This window comes from Cinclus cinclus, chromosome 3 (assembly GCF_963662255.1).
Source record: "Cinclus cinclus chromosome 3, bCinCin1.1, whole genome shotgun sequence".
NCBI lineage: Eukaryota > Metazoa > Chordata > Aves > Passeriformes > Cinclidae > Cinclus > Cinclus cinclus.
In genome coordinates, this window is record NC_085048.1 from 3675141 (window position 1) to 3695775 (window position 20635).

Below are 20635 nucleotides of genomic sequence, written 5' to 3' on the forward strand. Positions count from 1 at the left end.
TTCCCCTTTTTTATTTCTTCTTCTTTCTTTTTTTCTGTTGTTTCCCCCTTTTTTTCCTTCTTCTTTATTTTTCTTTCCTTCCCCCCCAACCCCCCCCATCCCCCCCCTTTTCTCCAAGCACTTTCATGTGTAAAAAGTCACAGAGTAAATCCAGCAGGGTGTGCAAGGGTGCTTATGCTTTGCAAATCCAAGGCCAAGCTGTCCAGGAGTAAACTTGGAACTGTTGTCTTTGATGGAGCAGTGAGGATTTATTCCTGCAGAGCATTTACTTCTATGGGTAAGTGGGATGTCTGAGTTAAGGACTGAGAAGGTGAAGGACTGGGTTTGGAAGGGACCTCAAAGGTTATCTTGTTCCAACCCCATGGGCAGGGACACCTTCCACTATCCCAGATTGCTCCAAGTCCCATCCAAACTGGCCTTGGACAATTCCAGGGTTGGGGCAGCCACCTGGACAATGTTTTTCAGCAGTTTAAATAAATATTTTCTTTATGTAGTCTGTACCACAGCCCTCCCTTTATCATCTTATAATGGCAAGAGCATATTCCTTAAAAGAGTTGTAAGTTTTGCCATTAACAACACTTGTATGAAGGTACATTCCTCAATTCCATTCAATAATTCACTTATTTTCTTGCATTTCCTTTAAACATTGCAACTTGTTAACAGTGTTCAGAATGTGCTTGCATGAGGACAGAAAGGAACGGGCTTTTCTTACAAGCAAAGCTTATTTAATTTTTGCAAAAAAAAACCCCTCCGAAAACCACTTAAAGGTCCTTGTATAGACTTGAATGTTTGGGAAATTGTCTCCATGCCCTGCATCCAGCTGGCCACTACCCCCTTCTGCCTTTAAAACTGTTGGTTATTTAATAGATGCAGTTTTTTATTGGAGCTTTAAAAAGTACTCTGCAGTCTTAAAAGATAGCCCAGGCCACTGAATTGTACAGGACAAGATTAATTCTCAGAGTGTTGCTATCAAAAGCAAGTGCAGTTCCCCAAGGCTGGCTTTTGATTATTGATACAGCAGAGGGAAAAGTTTATTTAAATATATAAATAAAAATTTAAAAATGCTGTTAAAAGGGTTCAGGAACTTGCAAAGGCATTTTATTTTATTTTATTTTATTTTATTTTATTTTATTTTATTTTATTTTATTTCCTTTTTAGTATTTTTGTGGTTTCTAATGTGTCTGATTCCTTTACCACTTTAGCCCTGAATAGGGGCAACAAGACAAACAGCCCCTACATGCAGGTCAGAGCAGGGCTCTGTTTGCACAGTGAGCTGCTTTATCCAGCAGGGAAGTTTGAAATCATCAGGGTCATCAAACCACTCTGATCATCACCCTCCTGACAGAGCTCAGAGCCATGGCTTTCCAGTTGGGTCAATTTTGGGAGAGCTTTGGGCAAGGGAAGAGCTTCTCCCCCTCTACTCCACTCTCATGAGTCCCCACCTGGAAGAGTGTCCAGCTTTGGGATCCCCAGCTCAGGAAGGACATGGAGCTGTTGGAGAAAGTCCAGATGAAACAGGATGATGATCAGAGGGATGGAGCAGCTCTGCTGTGAGGAAAGGCTGGGAAAATTTGGATTATTCAGCTTGGAGAAGAGGAGGCTGCAGGGAGAACTTGGAACACCTTTTGATGCCTAAAGGGACTCCACAAGATTTGGAGAGGGACTTTGGAAGAGGGCCTGGAGTGACAGGGGAACGACTTCAAACTGAGAGAAGGTAGATTTTTGTGAGTTATTAGGAAGGAACTGTTCCCTGTGAGGGTGGTGAGGCCCTGGCACAGGGTGCCCAGAGAAGCTGTGGCTGCCCCTGGATCCCTGCAAGTGCCCAAAGCCAGGCTGGACAGGGCTTGGAGCAACCTGGGATAGTGGAAAGTGTCCCTGCCCATGGCAGGGGGATGGAACTGGATGGTCTCTAAGGTCCTTCCAGTCCAAACCATTCTGGGATTCTAATCCCAGAGACACTTTACCAAAATCCGGTTATACGGGATTTTCAGGAACCTGAAGGCCTCTTAAAATCCTGATCCTGCCTATCTGATCCTCTGTTTTGTTGAGTAAATCATGCAGTGAACTCTGTCCTTCTCTGAGCTATCCAGATAATGTGTAATTTGTGTAATTTCTGGGCTGTGTTGGTGTTGCTGTAACTTCTTTCCTTTCTCCTTCCTACAATTTGTCTGTGTGAATCTGATGGTGGGGTGGAGAAGAAGAAGTAGCAATGGCCAAGAGTCACAGAATCAATTAGGTTGCAAAAGACCTCTGGGATCATCAAGTCCAAGCATTAGCCCTGCACCACACTCTGCTCACCACTAAACCATACATTGAATCCTATAGCTCCCCACAATGAAACACTACCAAAATCAGCAACTGTCAGCAGCAAAAACAAGGGGAAAAACGTTTCTCTCCCACCACGTTTTCTATTACTTCTTCCCCTTCTGCAAGGGGAGGCTTTAGAGCAAATGTCTGCTGGTATAACTGGCACATATATCGAATCTGCTTAGTCTGGGCTGTTAAGTAAGTTTAATTAATTTACTAAGTTAATGTTCCAATGTTAGCAACAAAGCATCATTGCAATCAGCTGGGTAGCAGGAATTGGAACCCCTAAATGAGCTCATTTTTTCACAGTTGGAATTAGGGACCAGTTAGCCAGTTGTGTGGTTTTTCCAATTTCTCCCCTTGCCCTAGGGGAGTTGCAAGTTATTCATTCCCCATTGCTAAGTGTGAGTAAGATGGGGAGGGGGGAGACACAAACAAACCCTACTCCTTGTAGGAGTCCATCTTTGCTCCCAACACTGCTGATTCCCTCCCTGTTGTCTGCACTTATCTGCCTGCCCTGGTCCTTGAATGGCATTCATTCCCATTTGTGATGGTTTGGGGAAGGAGAAAAGCATCACTGAGAGATATTTACTGCATGTATTTTCATCCTGAGTGTGTGCAGATAAAAGGGGGAAAAACAAATAAACAATAAAAGAATGGAAACAAAATTACCGAAATTTGCAAAGTTTGACAAATGGTGGCCAGGAGTTGCCACAAGCTAATGGCTTGCAATGATTAATAAGAGTAAAAATAATTGCATTTCATTAAGATTGATGACACCCCATTTAACCTCCCTTCTCGTTTCAGCCCTAAAGTGGAAAGAGATGAAGTTCTCATCTATAATAGCTCCTGTAACATTACCATGGAAACTGAGGCAGAGATGGAGTGTGAGGGAGCTAATCAGCCAATTACTGCCAAGATTACTGAGATATGGAAAAACTGGGGCCAGAACACTCAGGTATAATCAAATCTTTTTTACAGACTGATTCAAACAGCTTAAAATTAAATTTGTAATATTGTGTACATTTAAGGGGGGGGCAAGAAAAAAAAAACAATTTAGGCTGAGCAGCAGCAGTACATAATATTAAATGCTTTCCAACTTTGAATAGCAGTTCTAATGCAGCACAGCTGAGTTAATGGTTAACTATGGCTAATCATGTATTTTATGAGACATAAATTAGCTTTACCTTATTTTCTGAGCACTGTATGTATTTTTTAACACTCTCTCCTTTTTTTATAATATAAATTCAGTTCACTTCTAAAAATGTTATTTTCTGTTGAGGAGAAATCTTAGCCATGAGGTACAGTTTCTGGTCTCTGGCAGAGACTTAACATCCAATGCAGCCCTGGTTATATTTGATTTTTGCTGTTTTTCAGTAGCTGAAGTAAAATGGGACAGTCTTCCCATTTATGCTATACCCATATCTGTGGGTATAGCAAAAAAAGAAGACGTGCCAAAAGTTCATGACAAAAAAGCTATAATTCTGAACCAGCATGAATTTTAAGACTTGATACGTAAATATGTCTTTGCTAACCTGAAATGTCCTGTTAGAGTACTCACAGTTTTGCAGAGAGGGTGTTTAGCCACCTGTAAGAAGAAATTTGGAGGGGTTGGATATTTGTTGAACACAAATTATCCCTTTTTCACTATCCTTTCCTAAAGGAGCAGCTCCTGAGATGTGGTGGAGGCCTCCTGAATACAGGGATATGTAAGTGGGGATAGTTAACACACCTTAGGATAAAAAAAAAAAAAAAAAAAAAAGCTATTTTTAATCTATTAAATAAAATTTTCACACAGTCTTTTAGCATAGTTTAGGAAAATGAAGTTCATTCACTCAGCATCAAGGTTAAAGCTACCACAGTAATTTTTAACTCTATCTGCAAAGACATTTCCTGTGTTAAAGGACTTTAAATTTACTTTGCCACCCAAGTGGCTGCAGTATCCTGGCAGAGTAATTTTGGTGGATTTCTAGTGTTGAATTCTATATTTAGTTTCATATATCTTGTCTATTCTATATTTAAGAGTCTGAATACTTGCAAATCTACCTTACATTAATATTACTATTTCAGTGGAGTATCCTAAACTAAAATTCCTTGCTTCTGTAAAGCCTGTCCTTGGTCTGTGAAGGAATGTCAAATGTAGAAAGTTACCTATTAAGGTTCATTTGCTCATCACCCTAGTTAGTTATGGTACCTAAAATATGCCCAGCTAAGGAGAAAAACAACCTCAAAAGTTGCTGGTTGGTGACTGCAGGAGTGAAGTGCCCAGGCAAGTATGAGATTAAATGATAACTCCTCCCTACATTCCTTTTTTTCCTTCCCAAATGGGAAAAGGGCATTTCTAGAGCCCCAGAGCATGGGCTGCAGCTTGGAGGGATATTTCCCACTGCTGTCTGTGACCTGGGAGCTCAGCTGTGCCACAGGTCCTGGAGCCTCAGTAATGGCAGGATGACAGGCTGTCCTTCCACTCAGGTGGGAGCAAGAAGAGGAAGAAGCTGCGAGGTTCATCCCTGCAGGGGTTTTTCTGCTTGGAGTAGGGAAAACCAAGGAAGTCCTGAGTGTCCTGAATGAACAAATTCATTCAGAGCTGGATGAAAACAGCAGCACTTTAGATCTGGGATTTGCTGCTGCTTAATGAACCCAGTGGGCATTCGGAATCATTTTATCCCTCTACCCAAAACTGGCTTGGGTGAGCAGAGGTGGATGGGTGGGGAGTTCAGATAAATGGTTTCAATTTTGGTCCCTTTCTGGCTGACAGCATCCCGTTAAGATTTACGACCTGGTGCAGTGCATCCATGCTTCACTGTGGAGGTTTAAATCATGTCGTGTGAACTGGCCTTACCTTTCCAGTGGAAAAAATGGTCCCCAGGTTCAGCACTAAGCAGTGAAATGCATTAATAGCACCACGTGCCTTAGGATAATGGTGCTATTAGCAGGCAGCACAACTCTGTGTACTAGTAATGGGGCTGCATCTCTTTATAATAACATCTGGCACTTCTCTTGCATGCTCATGCAAGGATCTCAAAGCATTCCATAAAAAAGGGGCATGATCCTGTTCTCAGTACAACTGCACTACTCAGTGGTTTGTTTTCTGCTTCCTCTGCTGCCAGCTGAAGAACGCCTGGGCAGGTTGAGAACTCAGCTCAGCTGGGTGCTGTGGGAGGGTTGGCTCAGAGGTGATTTGATGAAAATGGTGGAGCAAGATTTGCTTCAGGATGTTGTTGGAATTGAAAATGTGGAAAGGCTGACAGAAGGTTGTGGCATGGAATGAATGGACACTGGCAACAAGAGACAACAGCCTTGGTGGAGAGCAGAAAAAGAAAAAAAAAAAATGTAAAATGCTGGTGTGGGAATGTGAGCCTGATGTCACAAATGGTGACATCCCCAAACCTGCCAGAGTTCAAGCAGCATTTGAACAGCATTTTTAGGCACAGATTTGGGATCTTAGGGCTGTTCTCTACAGAGCCAGGAGTTGGCCTTGATGATCCTTGTGGGTTTCTTGCAGCTCAGGATATTCTATGATAAGCCCATTATTCTATGACACAGTTATTAGGGTATTTTTTCATCAGTTATTTAAACAACTGCATTTTCTGATGGTGCTGCAAAATCCATTGCTCAATTTTTGCCCTTTCAACTCTAGTCTTTGAGCTGCATGGATCATATAATCCTAAATGTTGGAAAAGACCTCCAGGAACATTGGGTGCATGGTTACAGTCAGGGATGAGCTCAGATCTGAATCTAGAGGACTTCCAGAATTTCATGGAGTTTCAAGATCTCCTACCTGGAGATCTGTGATTTTCATGACAGACTTCAACTTGGATTTTTCCCAGGGTCAGGTCTGTGTCCCACCAACTCCCCCACAGAATCATTTTTATGATTTTCATTAAAAACTGATTTGAGCTCTTGCCTCACTTTGTATTTGAAGTATTTTTCCCTGTATGACTTAATTAGGTCACAAGAAGTAAGCAGCAGGCCTCTGCCCCACTGTTGCATTCAGCATCATTAGTGTTTGTAACTTGCACTGTTATTATCTAAGAAGAGTTGCACAATTATTTTTATTTCAGTATATAATGCAATTTAGCCTACTGAAAATAGAGGGAGGGAGAAAAAAAAAAACCAACCCCAGCACTGATTGTATATCCCACAGGACTTAATTAGTTCACAGCTTCAAGAATGCACTGGATAATGGGAAGACATGAATTAAATAATAAAAGGGAGAAGAAAAGTTCTAATGCTCACTCAGTACCTGTCCACTTCCACCTTGGCTGCATAATGAGACGTCAGCTCTGTTGACACTGATGAGATGTGCAAAACACCCTGAAAACACAAGGAGAGGATGCTCACGGGAGGGTTTGACCAGGCTCGGGTGGCTCTGAACCCATTATGCTTAGTGAGCCTTCCCATTATTATTCCGGATCACTGGACCAGACCTAATCATGATGCAAACATGCTGCTGGAGCAGCGCTTCCCTGCTCCCTCTCCCCCTCCTCTGCCTGCCCACATGGCTGATGGAATATTTGGCAGAGGGCCGATGCCGAGTACCAAGTCAGCCGTAGGGAAGCTGAACTGGTATCCCAGTGAATTCCCTGCAACCCAACCCTCAAGGGGTCCCTGTTGAGGGATGGGAGGTTATTAAAATATAACTTGCCAGATAAAAATGCCATCCTGGCTTATGGCTCTGCCTGGGTGTGCTGTGTTGCCTTGAGTTTGTTTTAACAGGGCGTTAAGGGAAGGTCTTAGGATTTAAGGGGTGGCTGAGAGTATTGAGGATCTCTGAATCCTTAGCTTGATGACCGATACAGGGATAACTGCTTTGTTTGCTTCTCATGAAAGAAAAAAATGATAAACCCCCCACAAGGGCTGTGTCTGAGATACATGCAGTCACCTCAAAAATTCTTTCCGTTCAACTTCCACTTAATATAATCAGGACTAGATCTTCAAATCCCTTGGATTCCTCTGCAGATCTTAGCATAATTCCTTCCCTTATTTTTCAGCCTTTTTTTCCCCTACTTACCATCTCTCTTGATGCCAAACTATTTGGAAGTGAGGGAAGGAATGAAATGGTTTCAAGCAGTGGAGATATTTGGTGATTTACAAAGGTGGCAAAGCCAAGGCAGCTTTCAGGGAGCATGGGAGGGTCTCTGGAAGCCCAGGGCACTCTGGGCGTAAAGGACTGTTACTTTATCACTCACAGCAGGAATGATGCAAGGTCCTAGATTGGTTTGGGTTGGAAGGACCTTAAAGATCATCTCATTCCATCCCCCTGCCAGGGGCAGGGACAGCTCCTGAGCATGTTCTCCATCTGTGAGGGCTACAGGTGATGGGAAGTGACTCTTCTCTTTTACTCTCGTTTTAGGGCTGTCCTCATGATGTGTGGATGTCTGATGGGTGCATTTTTTAGAGTGAGGGGCTCATACTTGGCAGTCCATGAGGGAAACCACTACAGCAGGCTGAGAGTAGTTAGGCAGGGTAGGGATCATAGAGTCACAGAATGGTTTGGGTTGGAAAGAATCTTTGAAAGATCATCTAGTCCCAGTCCCCCTGCCATGGGCAGGGATACTTTCCACTATCCCAGGTTGCTCCAAGTCCCATCCAAACTGGCCTGGGACAATTCCAGGGATGGGGAAGGAAGAGAGTAGATTCCAGTTTGATATGGAGTTTATTTTGGGAGGGTAGGGGGGGGGGTGGTTAATTAAACAGCTGCCCTCTTTTCGACCGGAAAAAGAATTATGATATAATAAGGTATTTAATTCCTGTATATCCATTTAGAGAGTGCAAACCCAGAACTCTTTATCTGGCCATGGGGATCACAACTTGCTGAGGTTTGGGAAGAATTTCACTGGATTTATTCGCAAGTATCCTGATAGAACATGACTTTCTGTTGTCTTGGGTTGTGGGTAGAGTTCCTGGGTCCTCTGGCAGTGCAACCAGCCAAAAATGGCGATGTCATACAGGATGGGGCATCAGGAGTAGGACTAGATGAAACTCTTCTACAATATACTGTGTGTATTTTCATAAATATGCACTCTTAACAGCCCAGAAAACCCGCCCTTGCATCTCCCAGTTCCCTCTTTTCTTAACTTTATATCTTGGTCACAGTGTTATTTTCAGAAGGAGGTGGGGAGTGCAATAAAACCCACCAGACCCTCACAGAAAAGAAGTGGAACAGTCCATAAAAAATCCTAATAAAAATAAAGCCACAAAACCAGTCTTGGGGTGTGGAGGCTGCTGGAGCAGAGAGGTACCATCTGCAAGGTTGTTAAGATGTAGAGAACCAAGATGGGCTCCCCAGTAACCACAGGCAATGTGAAGAGATAAATGGTTGACCCGAGCCTGTGTCAGGCAAGGATTGATGCCACTATCAGCCCCAGTGCCTTTGCAATGATTTTTTAAAAAATCTCTGATAGAGTGTGTTATCTAGTTACTGGCACGAGGGCAATGGCCTGGAGGCAGTGGGGAGGAGGGGGTAAGGAAGAAGGAAAGGAGGGGAGAGAGACAGAGAAAGGAAAAAAAAAAGGTCATTCCAGGAGGACAATTTCTGTTGGACTAAATGAGAAAATAAGGACCTTGTTAGGGAAGGGGAAGGTAAATAAATAAATAATAGGAAAAAGGGGCTGCTAGGTGTGTGAGGAAAGGATAAGCAAAATTGCTTAATTGCTTATCTTATTTTCTCTATTTTTCTTTTTTTTCTTTTTCTTTTTAATTTTTTTTTTAATGGGTTCGGCCTTAGGCTGCGATGGGAAATTTAGGAGATGTGCTTGTGGTATGGTTTTATTTTGCTTTAACTTTCTGCTTCCCAGTTTGAGGTTTAACTATTTCCTCTCCTGCATCAGATGAAAAATGAAGGACTGAACTGTGACTTTCTCTTTCCCCCCTCCACATTGTGAAAAGCCTCTTCTTTTTATTTTCAATCCCACCTTCTTTCTAACGATTCTGAGGAGATTACTTCCTGAATTGCAAGTGGCTTTCCAGGGAACCCTCTTCTCCCCACCACTCATACAGCTGCACTGGAAATGCATTGGAAGCTATGCCCAGGATATCCTAGGATGGAATGCCATAATCCCCAGGATGGGATGCCAGTCTCTGTAATTCAAAGCACCCCAAAGCTTTTCCATATGCATTTTAACAAATCTGTGTGAAATCAGAACTGAACATGGCATGGTTTAATGAGAACCGTTTTCCTTATTCCCCCTCCATTCATGCCTGCTCCCAGCCCTTAAGAGAAACAGATTTAGAGTGAAAAGTGCTCCTTCAGGCGACAAAAAGCAGATCTTTCCCTTCCTGTACAAAAAGAAGGCTCCAATAAGGGTCAGGAGGGTGTGGGGAAGGTCCCTGAGTGACTGTGGGTTTGCGTTCTCTCCTCTTGCTCCCAGGTGCTTGCACCTGGGGTGCTTGCTGCCACTTTTCTGTTTAATTATGACAGAGGCTCTGATTGACTCCTTCAGCAATTCAGTATTTTGGAGAGGGAAGGATTGTCAGTGTTTGAAACCACGGCTTTGGTTCTCCATCTATGGGATGCGATCTGACAGGATGGTTTGGGTTGGAAAGGTCTTTAAAGGATGTAGATCCTTCCACCAGACTGGGTGTCTCAAAGCCTGGCTTTGTCTCCTTGGGGGAAGGGAGTGGGAATGTTGGGACTGTGCTGGGGTATTCAGCCTGGGCTCTGGTTGAAATTGGAGGAAGCCTTTTGGCTTCTCCAGCTGCCCATCTTGAATTTGATGGGAAAAGGGCTGAGCAATTTGGAGACACACCTAGCCCAGGCTTGCTCTGCAGTGGAGCATGGCTTAACAGAGCTGATGGTCTTGTCCTTCGTGTGGTCTGACGTGGGATAAAGATGTGGCCTTTCAGCCCCTCGTGTCACTAAGAGTGGAACATGTCACCCCTTTGACTTGTCCCCTCCCCAGTCCCAAACAGAGCAACACTGTGTGCTGGTTGCTCCACACGGTGTTTTCTGTGTGTCAGAGGCACTGGCTGACCTACAACCCCTTCTCAAATATTTCTGGGGTCTGGTTCAGCACGCAGCAAGGACTGGGCATGTGGTCACCCTCTACTGAAACCTGGGAGATTTCAGTGGAATTTCAGTGGAGTTCTCTGGCAAAGTCTTGGCCAGGGTGGGATCGTTGAAGGGATTGTTGATGTAATTGGGCCATGGATGTAGCTCTAAAGTGCTGAGTCTGGTGCCTGGCCTGTCATCTTGCCTTGAGGGCAAGATCAGGTGTCCCACTCATTCCAGAAGTGAGAAGCCTTGGGTGAAGTAGGAGGGAAACACTGCTATATTTAACTTATTTGAAAAAAAAAATAAAATTCAATCCTGATGACAATGAAAGCCTGAAAATTTGATCTTGTAGCAAACCACTGGTAGTGATGGAGAGGCAATAATCTTGTATCACGATTTCTTCTGTGCACAGAGTTTAGAGTGAGGAATACAGAAAGGACAAATATTTGTTGTTTAGGGTTTTTTAAAGTTTGATTTTTTTCCCCTGGTTTTGTTACTGTTGATGCTAACACGACGTTTAGCATAGACTAAAAATGTAAACTAGGTGTACAGCTAGAAGAAAAAACAAATTTAAAGCAGTGAGATTTCAGTTCAGAGAGTGCTTATTAATAACTTACAAAAATAATTGCTGTAGCAGGAGGGAAAACCAGAGCTCTTTGGTGCGATGAATCTACTCCAGGCTTCCCCTGTCTCTAAGGAAAGGGTTAATTTGATGTGGTTGCCAGTAAAAGCAAGCTGTTTTCGTGATGAGCCTGTAATAGCCGGGTGATAGACTGGCTTAACAACTGCTGCTAAATGCTGGGTACCATCCCCTGATTGGCAGCTCCCTAAGTGGAAGCCCCTCGTGTCCAATCTGTCCTGGTGAATTGCTGCAGAGCAAAGGACTTCATTAAGGGATCGTAAGGGGACCTCGTAAAAATCAGCAAATAATTACACTGGGGAGGAGAGGAGGGGACTGAGAGCTCTGTGGTCCTTGTGAAGAAAAGCAGACGTGCCAGGGCGGGGAAGCTCAGGTGAAATGGGTGCTATAAACACTTACCTCTGAACGCTGGGTCTTCTCAATAAAGCTCAGTTTAGCCCCGTCTATGACTTTAACAAAATATTGCTGGTCAGCTCCCTGGGTGGTGGAGGGCTGGGAGCTGTTAGGTCATATTCAGTTAAATTTCAAATGTCAGAGCTCATTAGTGTTGATTTTAGCCAAAGACAGTTTGTGAGGAGCTGGGCAAATGTGGACTTCCTCAGATAAAATTGAGGAAAGGAATTGCTGTTTTGTTTATTGATTTATTTTCCTGCTTTCACACATCTTCTCTGGGCCAGGGATTGTGATCAAGGGTCAGGTTCAGCTTCACCCACTTAGGGGTTACAGTGCTCCCTCTTTCACACACACTCTCTTTTTCTTTCATTCTCTAGTTCGCCTTTATTTGCAGTTTTTCCTCCTGCCTTCACCTGTGTTTGGTGAGTAGAGGATGCAATTTTTGTTATCAGTGTTGAGGGGAGCTTTTCCCTGAGCATACCAGTAAACCCAGGAGGGCAGGCACAGAAGGGCAGCGCAGACGACCATTCTGTGGTAGATTTAGGTGAGATATTTGGGAGAAATCCTTCCTTTTGAGGGTGGAGAGACTCTGGCACAGGTTCCTAGAGAAGCTGTGGCTGCCCCATCCCTGGAAGGGTTCAATACCACATTGAATGGGGCTTGGAGAAACCTGGGATAGTGGAAGGTGTCTCTTCCTGTGGCAGAGAGATCTAAATGGTCTTTAAGGTCCTTTCTTGCCCAAACCAGTCTTGACTGCATGATTCTCGGAAATGAATTGGTTCAGAAGACGTTGGGCAATCAGTGTTGCTCTGCAGTGACCTTTTTGGGAGTCCTACTGTGGTGAGTCAGGGGATAGAGCCACTCAGTTAAAAATGTGGCTTCAAAGCTGAGATGGCCCAGACAGCGCTGCAGAAAAGGAGTTTTTTCCATGCTAGAAGGATTGCATGTACTGAAAGTCCTGGTCATTGGCACAGCCCCAAGCCAGTGTTTGATTTCAGGAGGAGAGAGTTTCTGGATTGTCATGTACATGATGGATTTGAATCCAGGTGTCATGGGTAACATTTCTGGGTGAGTTTGTCCGGGTGGTGATAACTGGAGTTTCCACTTTTACCTACATCCTCTATGGTTTGTGTTCATTAGGATGGTACCCAACTGTCTCCAAAACGAAATTCACCCTTGGAATATTACTCAGCACACATCTGCATCCTTTAGCACTTGGAATGCATTCGGATACTGGGGTGAGGATGTGCCAGCTGAGGTCCTTGGGTAGAAGGACCCTGGGTTTTATATCCTGCCAAATGATTAACAGGCAGACAAGGGTATGTGTGGGAGGGCAGAGAGTGAAGGCCATGGAGTTTATTTATTGCAGGGGATCTGCATTCCCAACAAAGATGAGCTGTTACAGTCCTGTTACAGACAGAAGGATATCTTTACAGCTCAAACAGCAGCAGTTTGTGCTTTCAACTCAAAGGCTTCTCGGTTCAGAGGGCAGTGTGTTGGTGGAGAGGCTCTCTCTCACGATAGGCTCTCATCTTGACTGATTTTAATGAAGTTTGGGTTAAAATCTCTTGAAATGGAAAGAGCAGTTACTGTCCCATGATGTGTGTGATGCTCTCTTTAGCGGAGGCATTCTCATTTAGGGCAATTGGTTCAAAGCCCACTAAATTAACTTCAGCTGCATTCTGGCTTCTGTTGTAGGGCTGTCTGCACCCCTGAAATCATCTATTGTGTGCTGCTGTGAACTCAAACTACTGAAAAAAAATAAAAAAATTAAAATTAAATAGATGGAAGTGCTGTTCCACTGAGAATAAGTTATATTTTTGGCTTCATAAAATAAGTGTGTTAAAGTGTACATATCTGCTGCAGACATGTTCTAATCATGAAGGTGTCTTGTGTTGGGAATGTTCTCCCTTCTTTGTGCAGCTCCTTGCAGAGTAGGGTGGGAGGCTTTATCTGGACTAATCAGTTAGAGACACCCTTGACTGCAGGAAAATGGTGTGGGTGTTCCCAGTGCTCTAAATGCCACTCTGTGTTCAGGTTCCTGTTAGGAACTGGTGAATTCAGCTTGGAGTGACAGGGAAAAGGTGGCCTTTGCTGGGCTGTGACATCTTCCTTGCCCCCATCACCCAGTGATACCCTGTTGCTACTGTGACCTTTTCTGTACGAGTCCCATCTTCACCTTTTTACCTTTGTGGCAGATAAGTGTTTTTGATGATGACAATAAAGATACCACAGAGCACTCTTACTCTTGGTTGCCCCATCTGGGCTGCGTGTTTGATCCGAAGGGCCGGCGTTCCAGCCAGATTGCACTATCAGATGGAGCTGGCTCTATTTCCTGCATTATTCTTCCTGGCTGTACCACATTATGCAATTATGTTTGCATTTAAACCTGAGCACTTACCTGTAATGATGCTGTGGTTCAGTGCACGATACATTAGAGCAGCAGATAATGCACACAGATAGGCTGAGGGCAGCATGTTGTTGATCTGCTAAAGCTAAACAGGACACTGAGTTTGAAAGAGGGCTCTGAAAGCTCGCAGCTTGGGAGGACTTGTTCCAAAAGCTCTCATTACTGAAATAGCAGCTGTGCAGGGTGAGATTCTCTACCTGAGGGGCAGGTGCAGGATTGTCTCCATTGCAGAAGTCAGACACCAGCACTGTTGGTCGCTGCCACTCACTTCTCCAGGACCCAGTGTCTGCTGGGAGTCCCAAATCCTGCATCCCTATAGTAAAATGTGAGAGGAAATGATTCTTTCAAGACTTAAAGGAGGCTTAGAGGAAGGCTGGAGAGGGACTTTTCACAAAGGTGTGGACTAATAAGACAAGGGGTAATTGCCTTAAGATAAAGTATTTTTAGATTAGAGATTGTGAATAAATTCTTTGCTAAAGGGTGGTGAGGCCCTGGCATAGGTTTCCCAGAGAAGCTGTGGCTACCCCTGGATCCCTGGAAGTGTCCAAGGCCAGGCTGGACAGTGCTTGGAGCAACCTGGATAGTAGAAGGTGTCCCTGCCCATGGCAGGGGATGGAACAGGATGAGCTTTAAAGATCCAGCTTTTAAGACCCTTCCAATCCAAACCATTCCCATTCTGTGATGCATCTTAGAGAACTGACTGCGCCTCTGCTGCTGGCCAAGCCCTTTACACCTCATTACACCTGCAATTATCCCTGTGATGCAGTGATAATTATGAATGCTGCTGCTCTGCATCAGATCCTACCCTGAGTGGATGGTCGTGCCCAGTAATAATCAATGGCCCTGATGCTTTGGCTGAGGAGATGTGGATGCAATTAAGGCAGAATCAATGTTTGTCCTTGGATTGTGTGGTTTTGCTGTCTGGTTGCTGTATTTTATGCATAGGACAGACCAAGCTGTAGCCTAAACACAGCTTGCCCTCTTCCAAGCACTTTTCAGTCTTTGCCTGGTAAATCGCTGCAAACCCCCTTCAGGCCAGGTCTGATATGGAGATGGTTTGTGTATCAACTCACCTGCATTCCCTATGCTTCCCTGGGAGCTGTGGGAAAATCAGAAGCTGGATCCCACACCGGTGCTCTGCCCTTCACAGTGGACTTGGGACTCTTGCAAGGGGTTCTAAAACACAAGGAGTTCCACCTCAAACTGAGGAAGAACTTCTTTACACTGAGGTGTAAAGAAGAGTTTGTTGGTGTAAAGAAGGTGTAAAGAGTGAGTTTGTTGCCTGCTCAGGGAGGGTGTGGAGTTCCCTCTCTGGAGACATTCCAAACTCCCCTGGAGGTGTTCCTGTGTCACCTGCTCTGGGTGGCCCTGCCTTGGCACACTGGTAGGACTAGATGATCTCCAGAAGTCCCTCCCATCCCAAACATCTCTGTGATTCTGTTTATCTTCCTGCCTGATCCAAAAAAACCATCATCAGCTCTCTCTGGCATTGTTGGGGTGGATGAGCCTCACTCCTCCCACCCCATTTACTGTAGCACTCATTCAGAAATCCTGCTTGCTGGCACACAAGGACATAATTTGGTTACTTTTCCTGCAGGTGGTCAGCAAGCTGTTGAGCTAATCTTTGCATTGCAGTATTTGCTCTCAGATTAGTGAGTGTAACTCAAGATCTTTCAAATGGGGGACAATATTTGCACAGTGCAAAGGCTGACACAGTCACCAGGCTTGGTTATCCTGCTTGTGTAAACAACTTGATGCTGTAATTTTCTCATTACCATTAAATTGCTGTTTTTAATTTGTCTCAGAAGCCTCCGTACTTTGAGAAATGGCTGGTTTAGAGAGATGTGTAAATTATGTGTGTCCTGTAACAGTGCTCTGGAAAGGAAAACACAGTCTTGTTGCATCTAAACTGGGAGGTTGAACTGAATTCCTCAATGTGTTTGCACTCACAGGATTTAATAATAAATAATAAATAATCTGTCTCTGAATATCATGCTGTAAATGAACATTGGGAAGATTCTCGTGAATTAACAAGGAGTTGCCAGGCAGAAAATACACATTCAGGGAAACAAGGCTCTTCATGTGTTCCAAAACAGTTCCTCTGCTTCCCAGAGTGTTTTCTTTAGTATTTGAAATCGAGATTTCTGGTTTTAGATTTTCTCATCCTCCCACCGTGACCCAGAGAGACTCAAGAACAACACTTTGATCCTCATGTGAGCGTGGTAAAGAGACAGGGACCTTCCCAGAGGTCTCATGGTTTGTTTAATTATGGAGTGGATTAATAGTGTTCATATCCATTATTTGGTATTTGACATGGAATTTGAGTGAGTTTTGTTGCCTGTGTGTGTGAAGATGTCTCATCTATACCTGGGATATCCCCTCCTGACAACAGTGATGTCTTTTCAGTACCTTCCCTATAAAAGCACCATTAGAATTAATTAATCCTCTGTGTCCTTAATTAAATACCTCTGGAGCAAGGAACCTTACCTTCTGTGCTTCAAAATTAGAGCTATTACTCCGCTCCTGAATAAACCGTTGTGGGGTTTTTTTTGCCTTTTTTTTTTGTTTGTTTTGTTTGTTTGTTTGGGTTTTTTGTTTGTTTGTTTGTTTTTAGGTGGTTCTTTCTGAAGTGGCTTTTCTGGTTTTGTTTGGGATTTTTTTTTTTTAAAGCAGAAATTAAGCTGTTTCTCATGCCATTGTCCAGTCACAAACTGGCTTGAGACTGACTTGTGCCATGGCCTCTGACCTCCAAAACTGCCCACTCATTTTTTTCCTGAACTAATCAGCTCGATGAACTATTTACAGTTGGCTTTTGGGTCTTCTCACTGCTTCTGAGGCTGCCCCTGTCTGAGTAATTAATGATGCTGTGGCTTGTTTATGGTCTTGAGTTACTAATGCTCTTGGCTGCAAATGCATTTTTACCTCTGGGACATGCCAGTTTCCTGGTTCTAGTCCCACCTCACCAGCCCAGGTCAATTTTTTGTGTGTAAACAGATTTATCCTCTAATAGTTTGGGAGAGACTAGAGTCATTCATCAGTCCCGTAGAGAACAGATTCTTTCAGCCAGATTCTTCACTTCTTGTGCCTGTGCGACTCAGCAGAAGTCAGAAAGATTTCTGCAGGACAACTGAAACTAAAAATATAGAAAAGAAAAAGGGAAAAATAAACTTTTCTTTTTAACTCAGGGTGCAAGCAGTCTCAGTTAAAAACAAAGATATTACTTAGTGCATCACATGTCCAGCCATGAACCCAGCCATGATCCTTGCTGTATCAATGTTTTTGTGAGTAATTAAAGAGGGACCTGGTGGGATAATCCCACCTGCATTTTAAAGCTGGAGTAGGGGGTGAAGAGAAGTTACACAGCAGCAGATGATGCAGACAGTGATAAAAATATCACCCTGTGGCCTTGGAAATGGTTTGTTTGGTTATGTTCCAGACTTGTGCTGTCCCAGGCAGTCATGTCAAGAATGCTAAGTCATAAGGGAAAACTGAGCTTGGTCTTTTACTCTCTCTGGAAACCTGTTCCAGTCTCTCCATGCTGTTATTTTCAGAAGTATACTGTTCATTTCCATCCTTGGTTTATTCATAGCTACAGTTCCTTCCAGTCCTCTTGGGGATTATGTTGTCTTTTGGCATAAATGATTAATTTTTTCACAGTGTATAGTTCTCTAGAAATCTTGCCTTCTCCTTCTTGCTTTTTTTGTTTGTTTGTTTTTTGTTCTGGGGGCTGTTATTTATTTGTTTGTTTGCTTTTTTGGATGTGTCTAAGGCTGCTTCCTTAGTGATTTGTGACTTGAGCACAAAAATTTCTGCCATTTTTAGAAATGTTTATTTCAGAAATCAGAAGATGATGGTCCCATTATCTCTCTACCTTTGTTTCCCAGTTTGGTTACCAGTGTCTGCTCAGGTTACCCATGGATGGGATTTTTGGGTTGTTCTGAGCAGGGCCAGGAGTTGGACTCAGTGATCCTTGTGGGACCCTTCCAACTCTGGATATTCCATGATTCTATGAAATAGAAGTGATAAAGGTGAATGTGGTGCTTTCACTGTGAGGGTGGAAGTAGATTTTACATTTCAAACTTTTCCAGGGGTATTCCATTCTCTTTTGCTTTCTTCTCCTTCACATCCAGCTTGGAAATGCCTCAAGCAATGGCAAATTTGGAACAGTGTAGTGATGTGCACATGAATAAAAGTCCTTTATGGTGCTGCTGAGCATATTGTGTGTGTGTGTATGTGTTCCCAGTGTGTTTCTGGTTGGTGTTTGCACCTGTAATGAGCATTAGGTGGTGCCCTCTATCCTGAGACTTCTTGGAGAAGCCTTGGAAAATTCAGCCTTAAAAATAGAATAATTTATTTTGGAAAAGATCTCCAAGATCATCAAGTCCAACCATTACCTAGGTCCACCACTAAGCCATGTCCCCAAGTGCCACATCCATGTGGCACTTCCAGGGATGATGATCCCACCAATTCCCTGATAAGTCTGTTCCTTGAGCATCTTCAGTATGGCCATTCATTGATTTCATAGCACAGACACTTAAATTCTACTAATTTCTTTTTGGAAATCAACATCCATATGTTTGTCTACAAAATGAAGCATCGTGCTTTGCTCTTAGTAGAGAATTTTTTTTTTTTTTTGAGCTTTATTCTTTTTTTTGCACAGTATAAGATATTTTATGTTCTCTTTGGGATGACCCCATTCCATCTTTCCCACAAAGCTGTATATATGCCTTCATTCCCTCAGTGAGCAAAATTCTTATGCACTGCAGGGAATGAAATGACAATTGCAAAAATCCTCTGGTTCTGGTTTATATAGAAAAAGCACACTGAGTGGTGAGGTGCAGGCAGGAGGCTGCTCTTAAAGAACAGGATGAATGAGAATCCTGTCATTGTCTTGGGGATGCTGTTATACAGAGAGAGACCACCCCATGCCAATTGAAATTCCATAGCTTTGCAGTTGTGGTGGGTATTTTTCAGTTAATTTGTCCAAGGGTTAGAGGTGCGACAAGCAGGAGTGGCAGGGAATGATGCCAAGAGACAGGTTCAGCTTCTTTGGGCACTGGGAAGCATTTTGCTTGTTAATTCTACTGACTGTAGCAAATAACTTGCATTTGCATCCCTTTCAAGTATGTGTAGGAGGGAGGAGCCTGCACCAATTTGTCTGGTTTAATTATAGATGTTCTACCCACCTTCCTAATTGCTCCTTCATTAAGAAGTAGCTTGTTTCTTTTTTTTTTTCCCTAGGAGCTAAAGATAATCAACTTTTGTTTGTTTCTGTAAATATTTTTTTTTCTGCCCTTGAGGAGATAATTATTTCTATTGTTGCATGAAGATGGTGGCCAATACAGGAGGAATAATTAGAGCAGATGGCTGAAAATACTTCCCTTGTAAAAGACATCTAGTATAATAAAATACCTTCCCTCATCTTTTGTCTCCTTCAAATATACGCTTTTCTTTCCTTCAGGTGGATGGGAGTTGGGTGAGGGGGTGTAAATCTTTTTCTGATGTATTAAACTGAGGAGCTGTTAAGAGTTCACAGCCTGGAAAGTGAGCTCCCTGTATCCATCACTGAAATTAAAATGTTTTCAAACGTGGTGTGGAGTCCTGGGTGCGTGGTGTGGGGAAATCTGTGCTGTGCTCCATCACTTGGAGTGTTAACCTTGTCTCTGGTGGTGGCTGAAGACAGGAACACTTGCTCTCCACACTCCCTGCTTAAATGGCAATCTGTCAGCACCTAGGAAAGGCTGCTCTCCTGGGTGTCAATCTCTGCTGTGTGGGCAGCATTCCAAACCTTTGTTCATTCATGGCTGTGCCCACTGGGACAGGGGAAACTTCTTCCTGTTAAAGATTGCAGGAACCCACCCCGTGCTCCATGTCCTGTCAGCTGGGTCTGGGGGAAAGGATAAAGCTCTCTGCTGGGGCTGGAGTTAGTGGGAAAACCCTCCTGCTTTCAGGATTCTGCCTGTGGTCCTGTCACAGGTAACCCTCAGCTGGAACCCACAGCCTGGAGTCATGGAATGGTTTGTGTTGGGAGTGACATCAAAGAAAATATTCTTTTAAAACACCTGCCATGGGCTGGGACACCTTCCATCATTCCAGGTTACTCCAAACCCCACCCAGCCTGGTCTTGGGCACTTCCAGAGATGGGGCAGTCACAGGTCCTCTAGGAAACCTGTGCCAGGGCCTCACAGTAAAGAATTTCTCCTTAAAATTGAGGGCAGAAGGGAGAACAGTGAGCACAGCAGGAAGCAGGGTCTCTGTTTAACTACATCACTGCTTCTTGGTTTTGTTTTTAAATTTATTTTCTGATGAGAGGATGAACATTCTTACCGTTGTGCCTATAACTGTTGTTGTAGTCCTTTTTATTGGGACTGTACTCTAAACAAACACCACTTAACTAAATAAATCGTTTAGTTATCCAAAACTGTGATAAAATAACCTATTCTGCATCTAAATCAGGAGTTTCTCAACCCTTTAAAGCCCAAACCTTGCATTTTGGTATCCTTCCCATTTGTGAATAGTTTACCAGCCTGGAAGGGAATGCAAGTTTTTCACTATTATTTATTCAGTTGTTGCAATCACTGCTGCTGTTTCTAAGCCCTGGTAGTCCCAGGCAGAAGCTGACAAACTGATCCTGAGATACTGTGTCCCCAAAGGCTAACAGAAAGGCAACCCCAGCCTGGATGACAACAGCAGCAGCTAAAAAACATAAAATGGAAAGAAATCTGCCTGGAAAATGAAAAAAGAAGGTGCAGTAAGCAGGAAAGGGGGTAAGGTCTTTGCTGAATTGCAAAGAGATGGTGTGTCTTTTATTGTATGCTACAAAAATGTTATTTTAGTTTTACATAATTCATGAGTTATTTTGAAGATATGATTGGGAAAGAGTTGATAC

At 43.5% G+C, this 20635-nt stretch overlaps 1 protein-coding gene across 1 annotated transcript in view; it reads left to right on the forward strand.

Annotated features, from left to right (window-relative positions):
- PKHD1 (PKHD1 ciliary IPT domain containing fibrocystin/polyductin) overlaps positions 1-20635 on the forward strand; it is a 226094-nt gene that overhangs the window by 49727 nt on the left and 155732 nt on the right. Inside the window, exon 34 of the mRNA XM_062489610.1 lies at positions 3115-3265. Coding sequence (XP_062345594.1) covers positions 3115-3265 — 151 coding nt within the window. The remainder of the gene's footprint in view (positions 1-3114; positions 3266-20635) is intronic.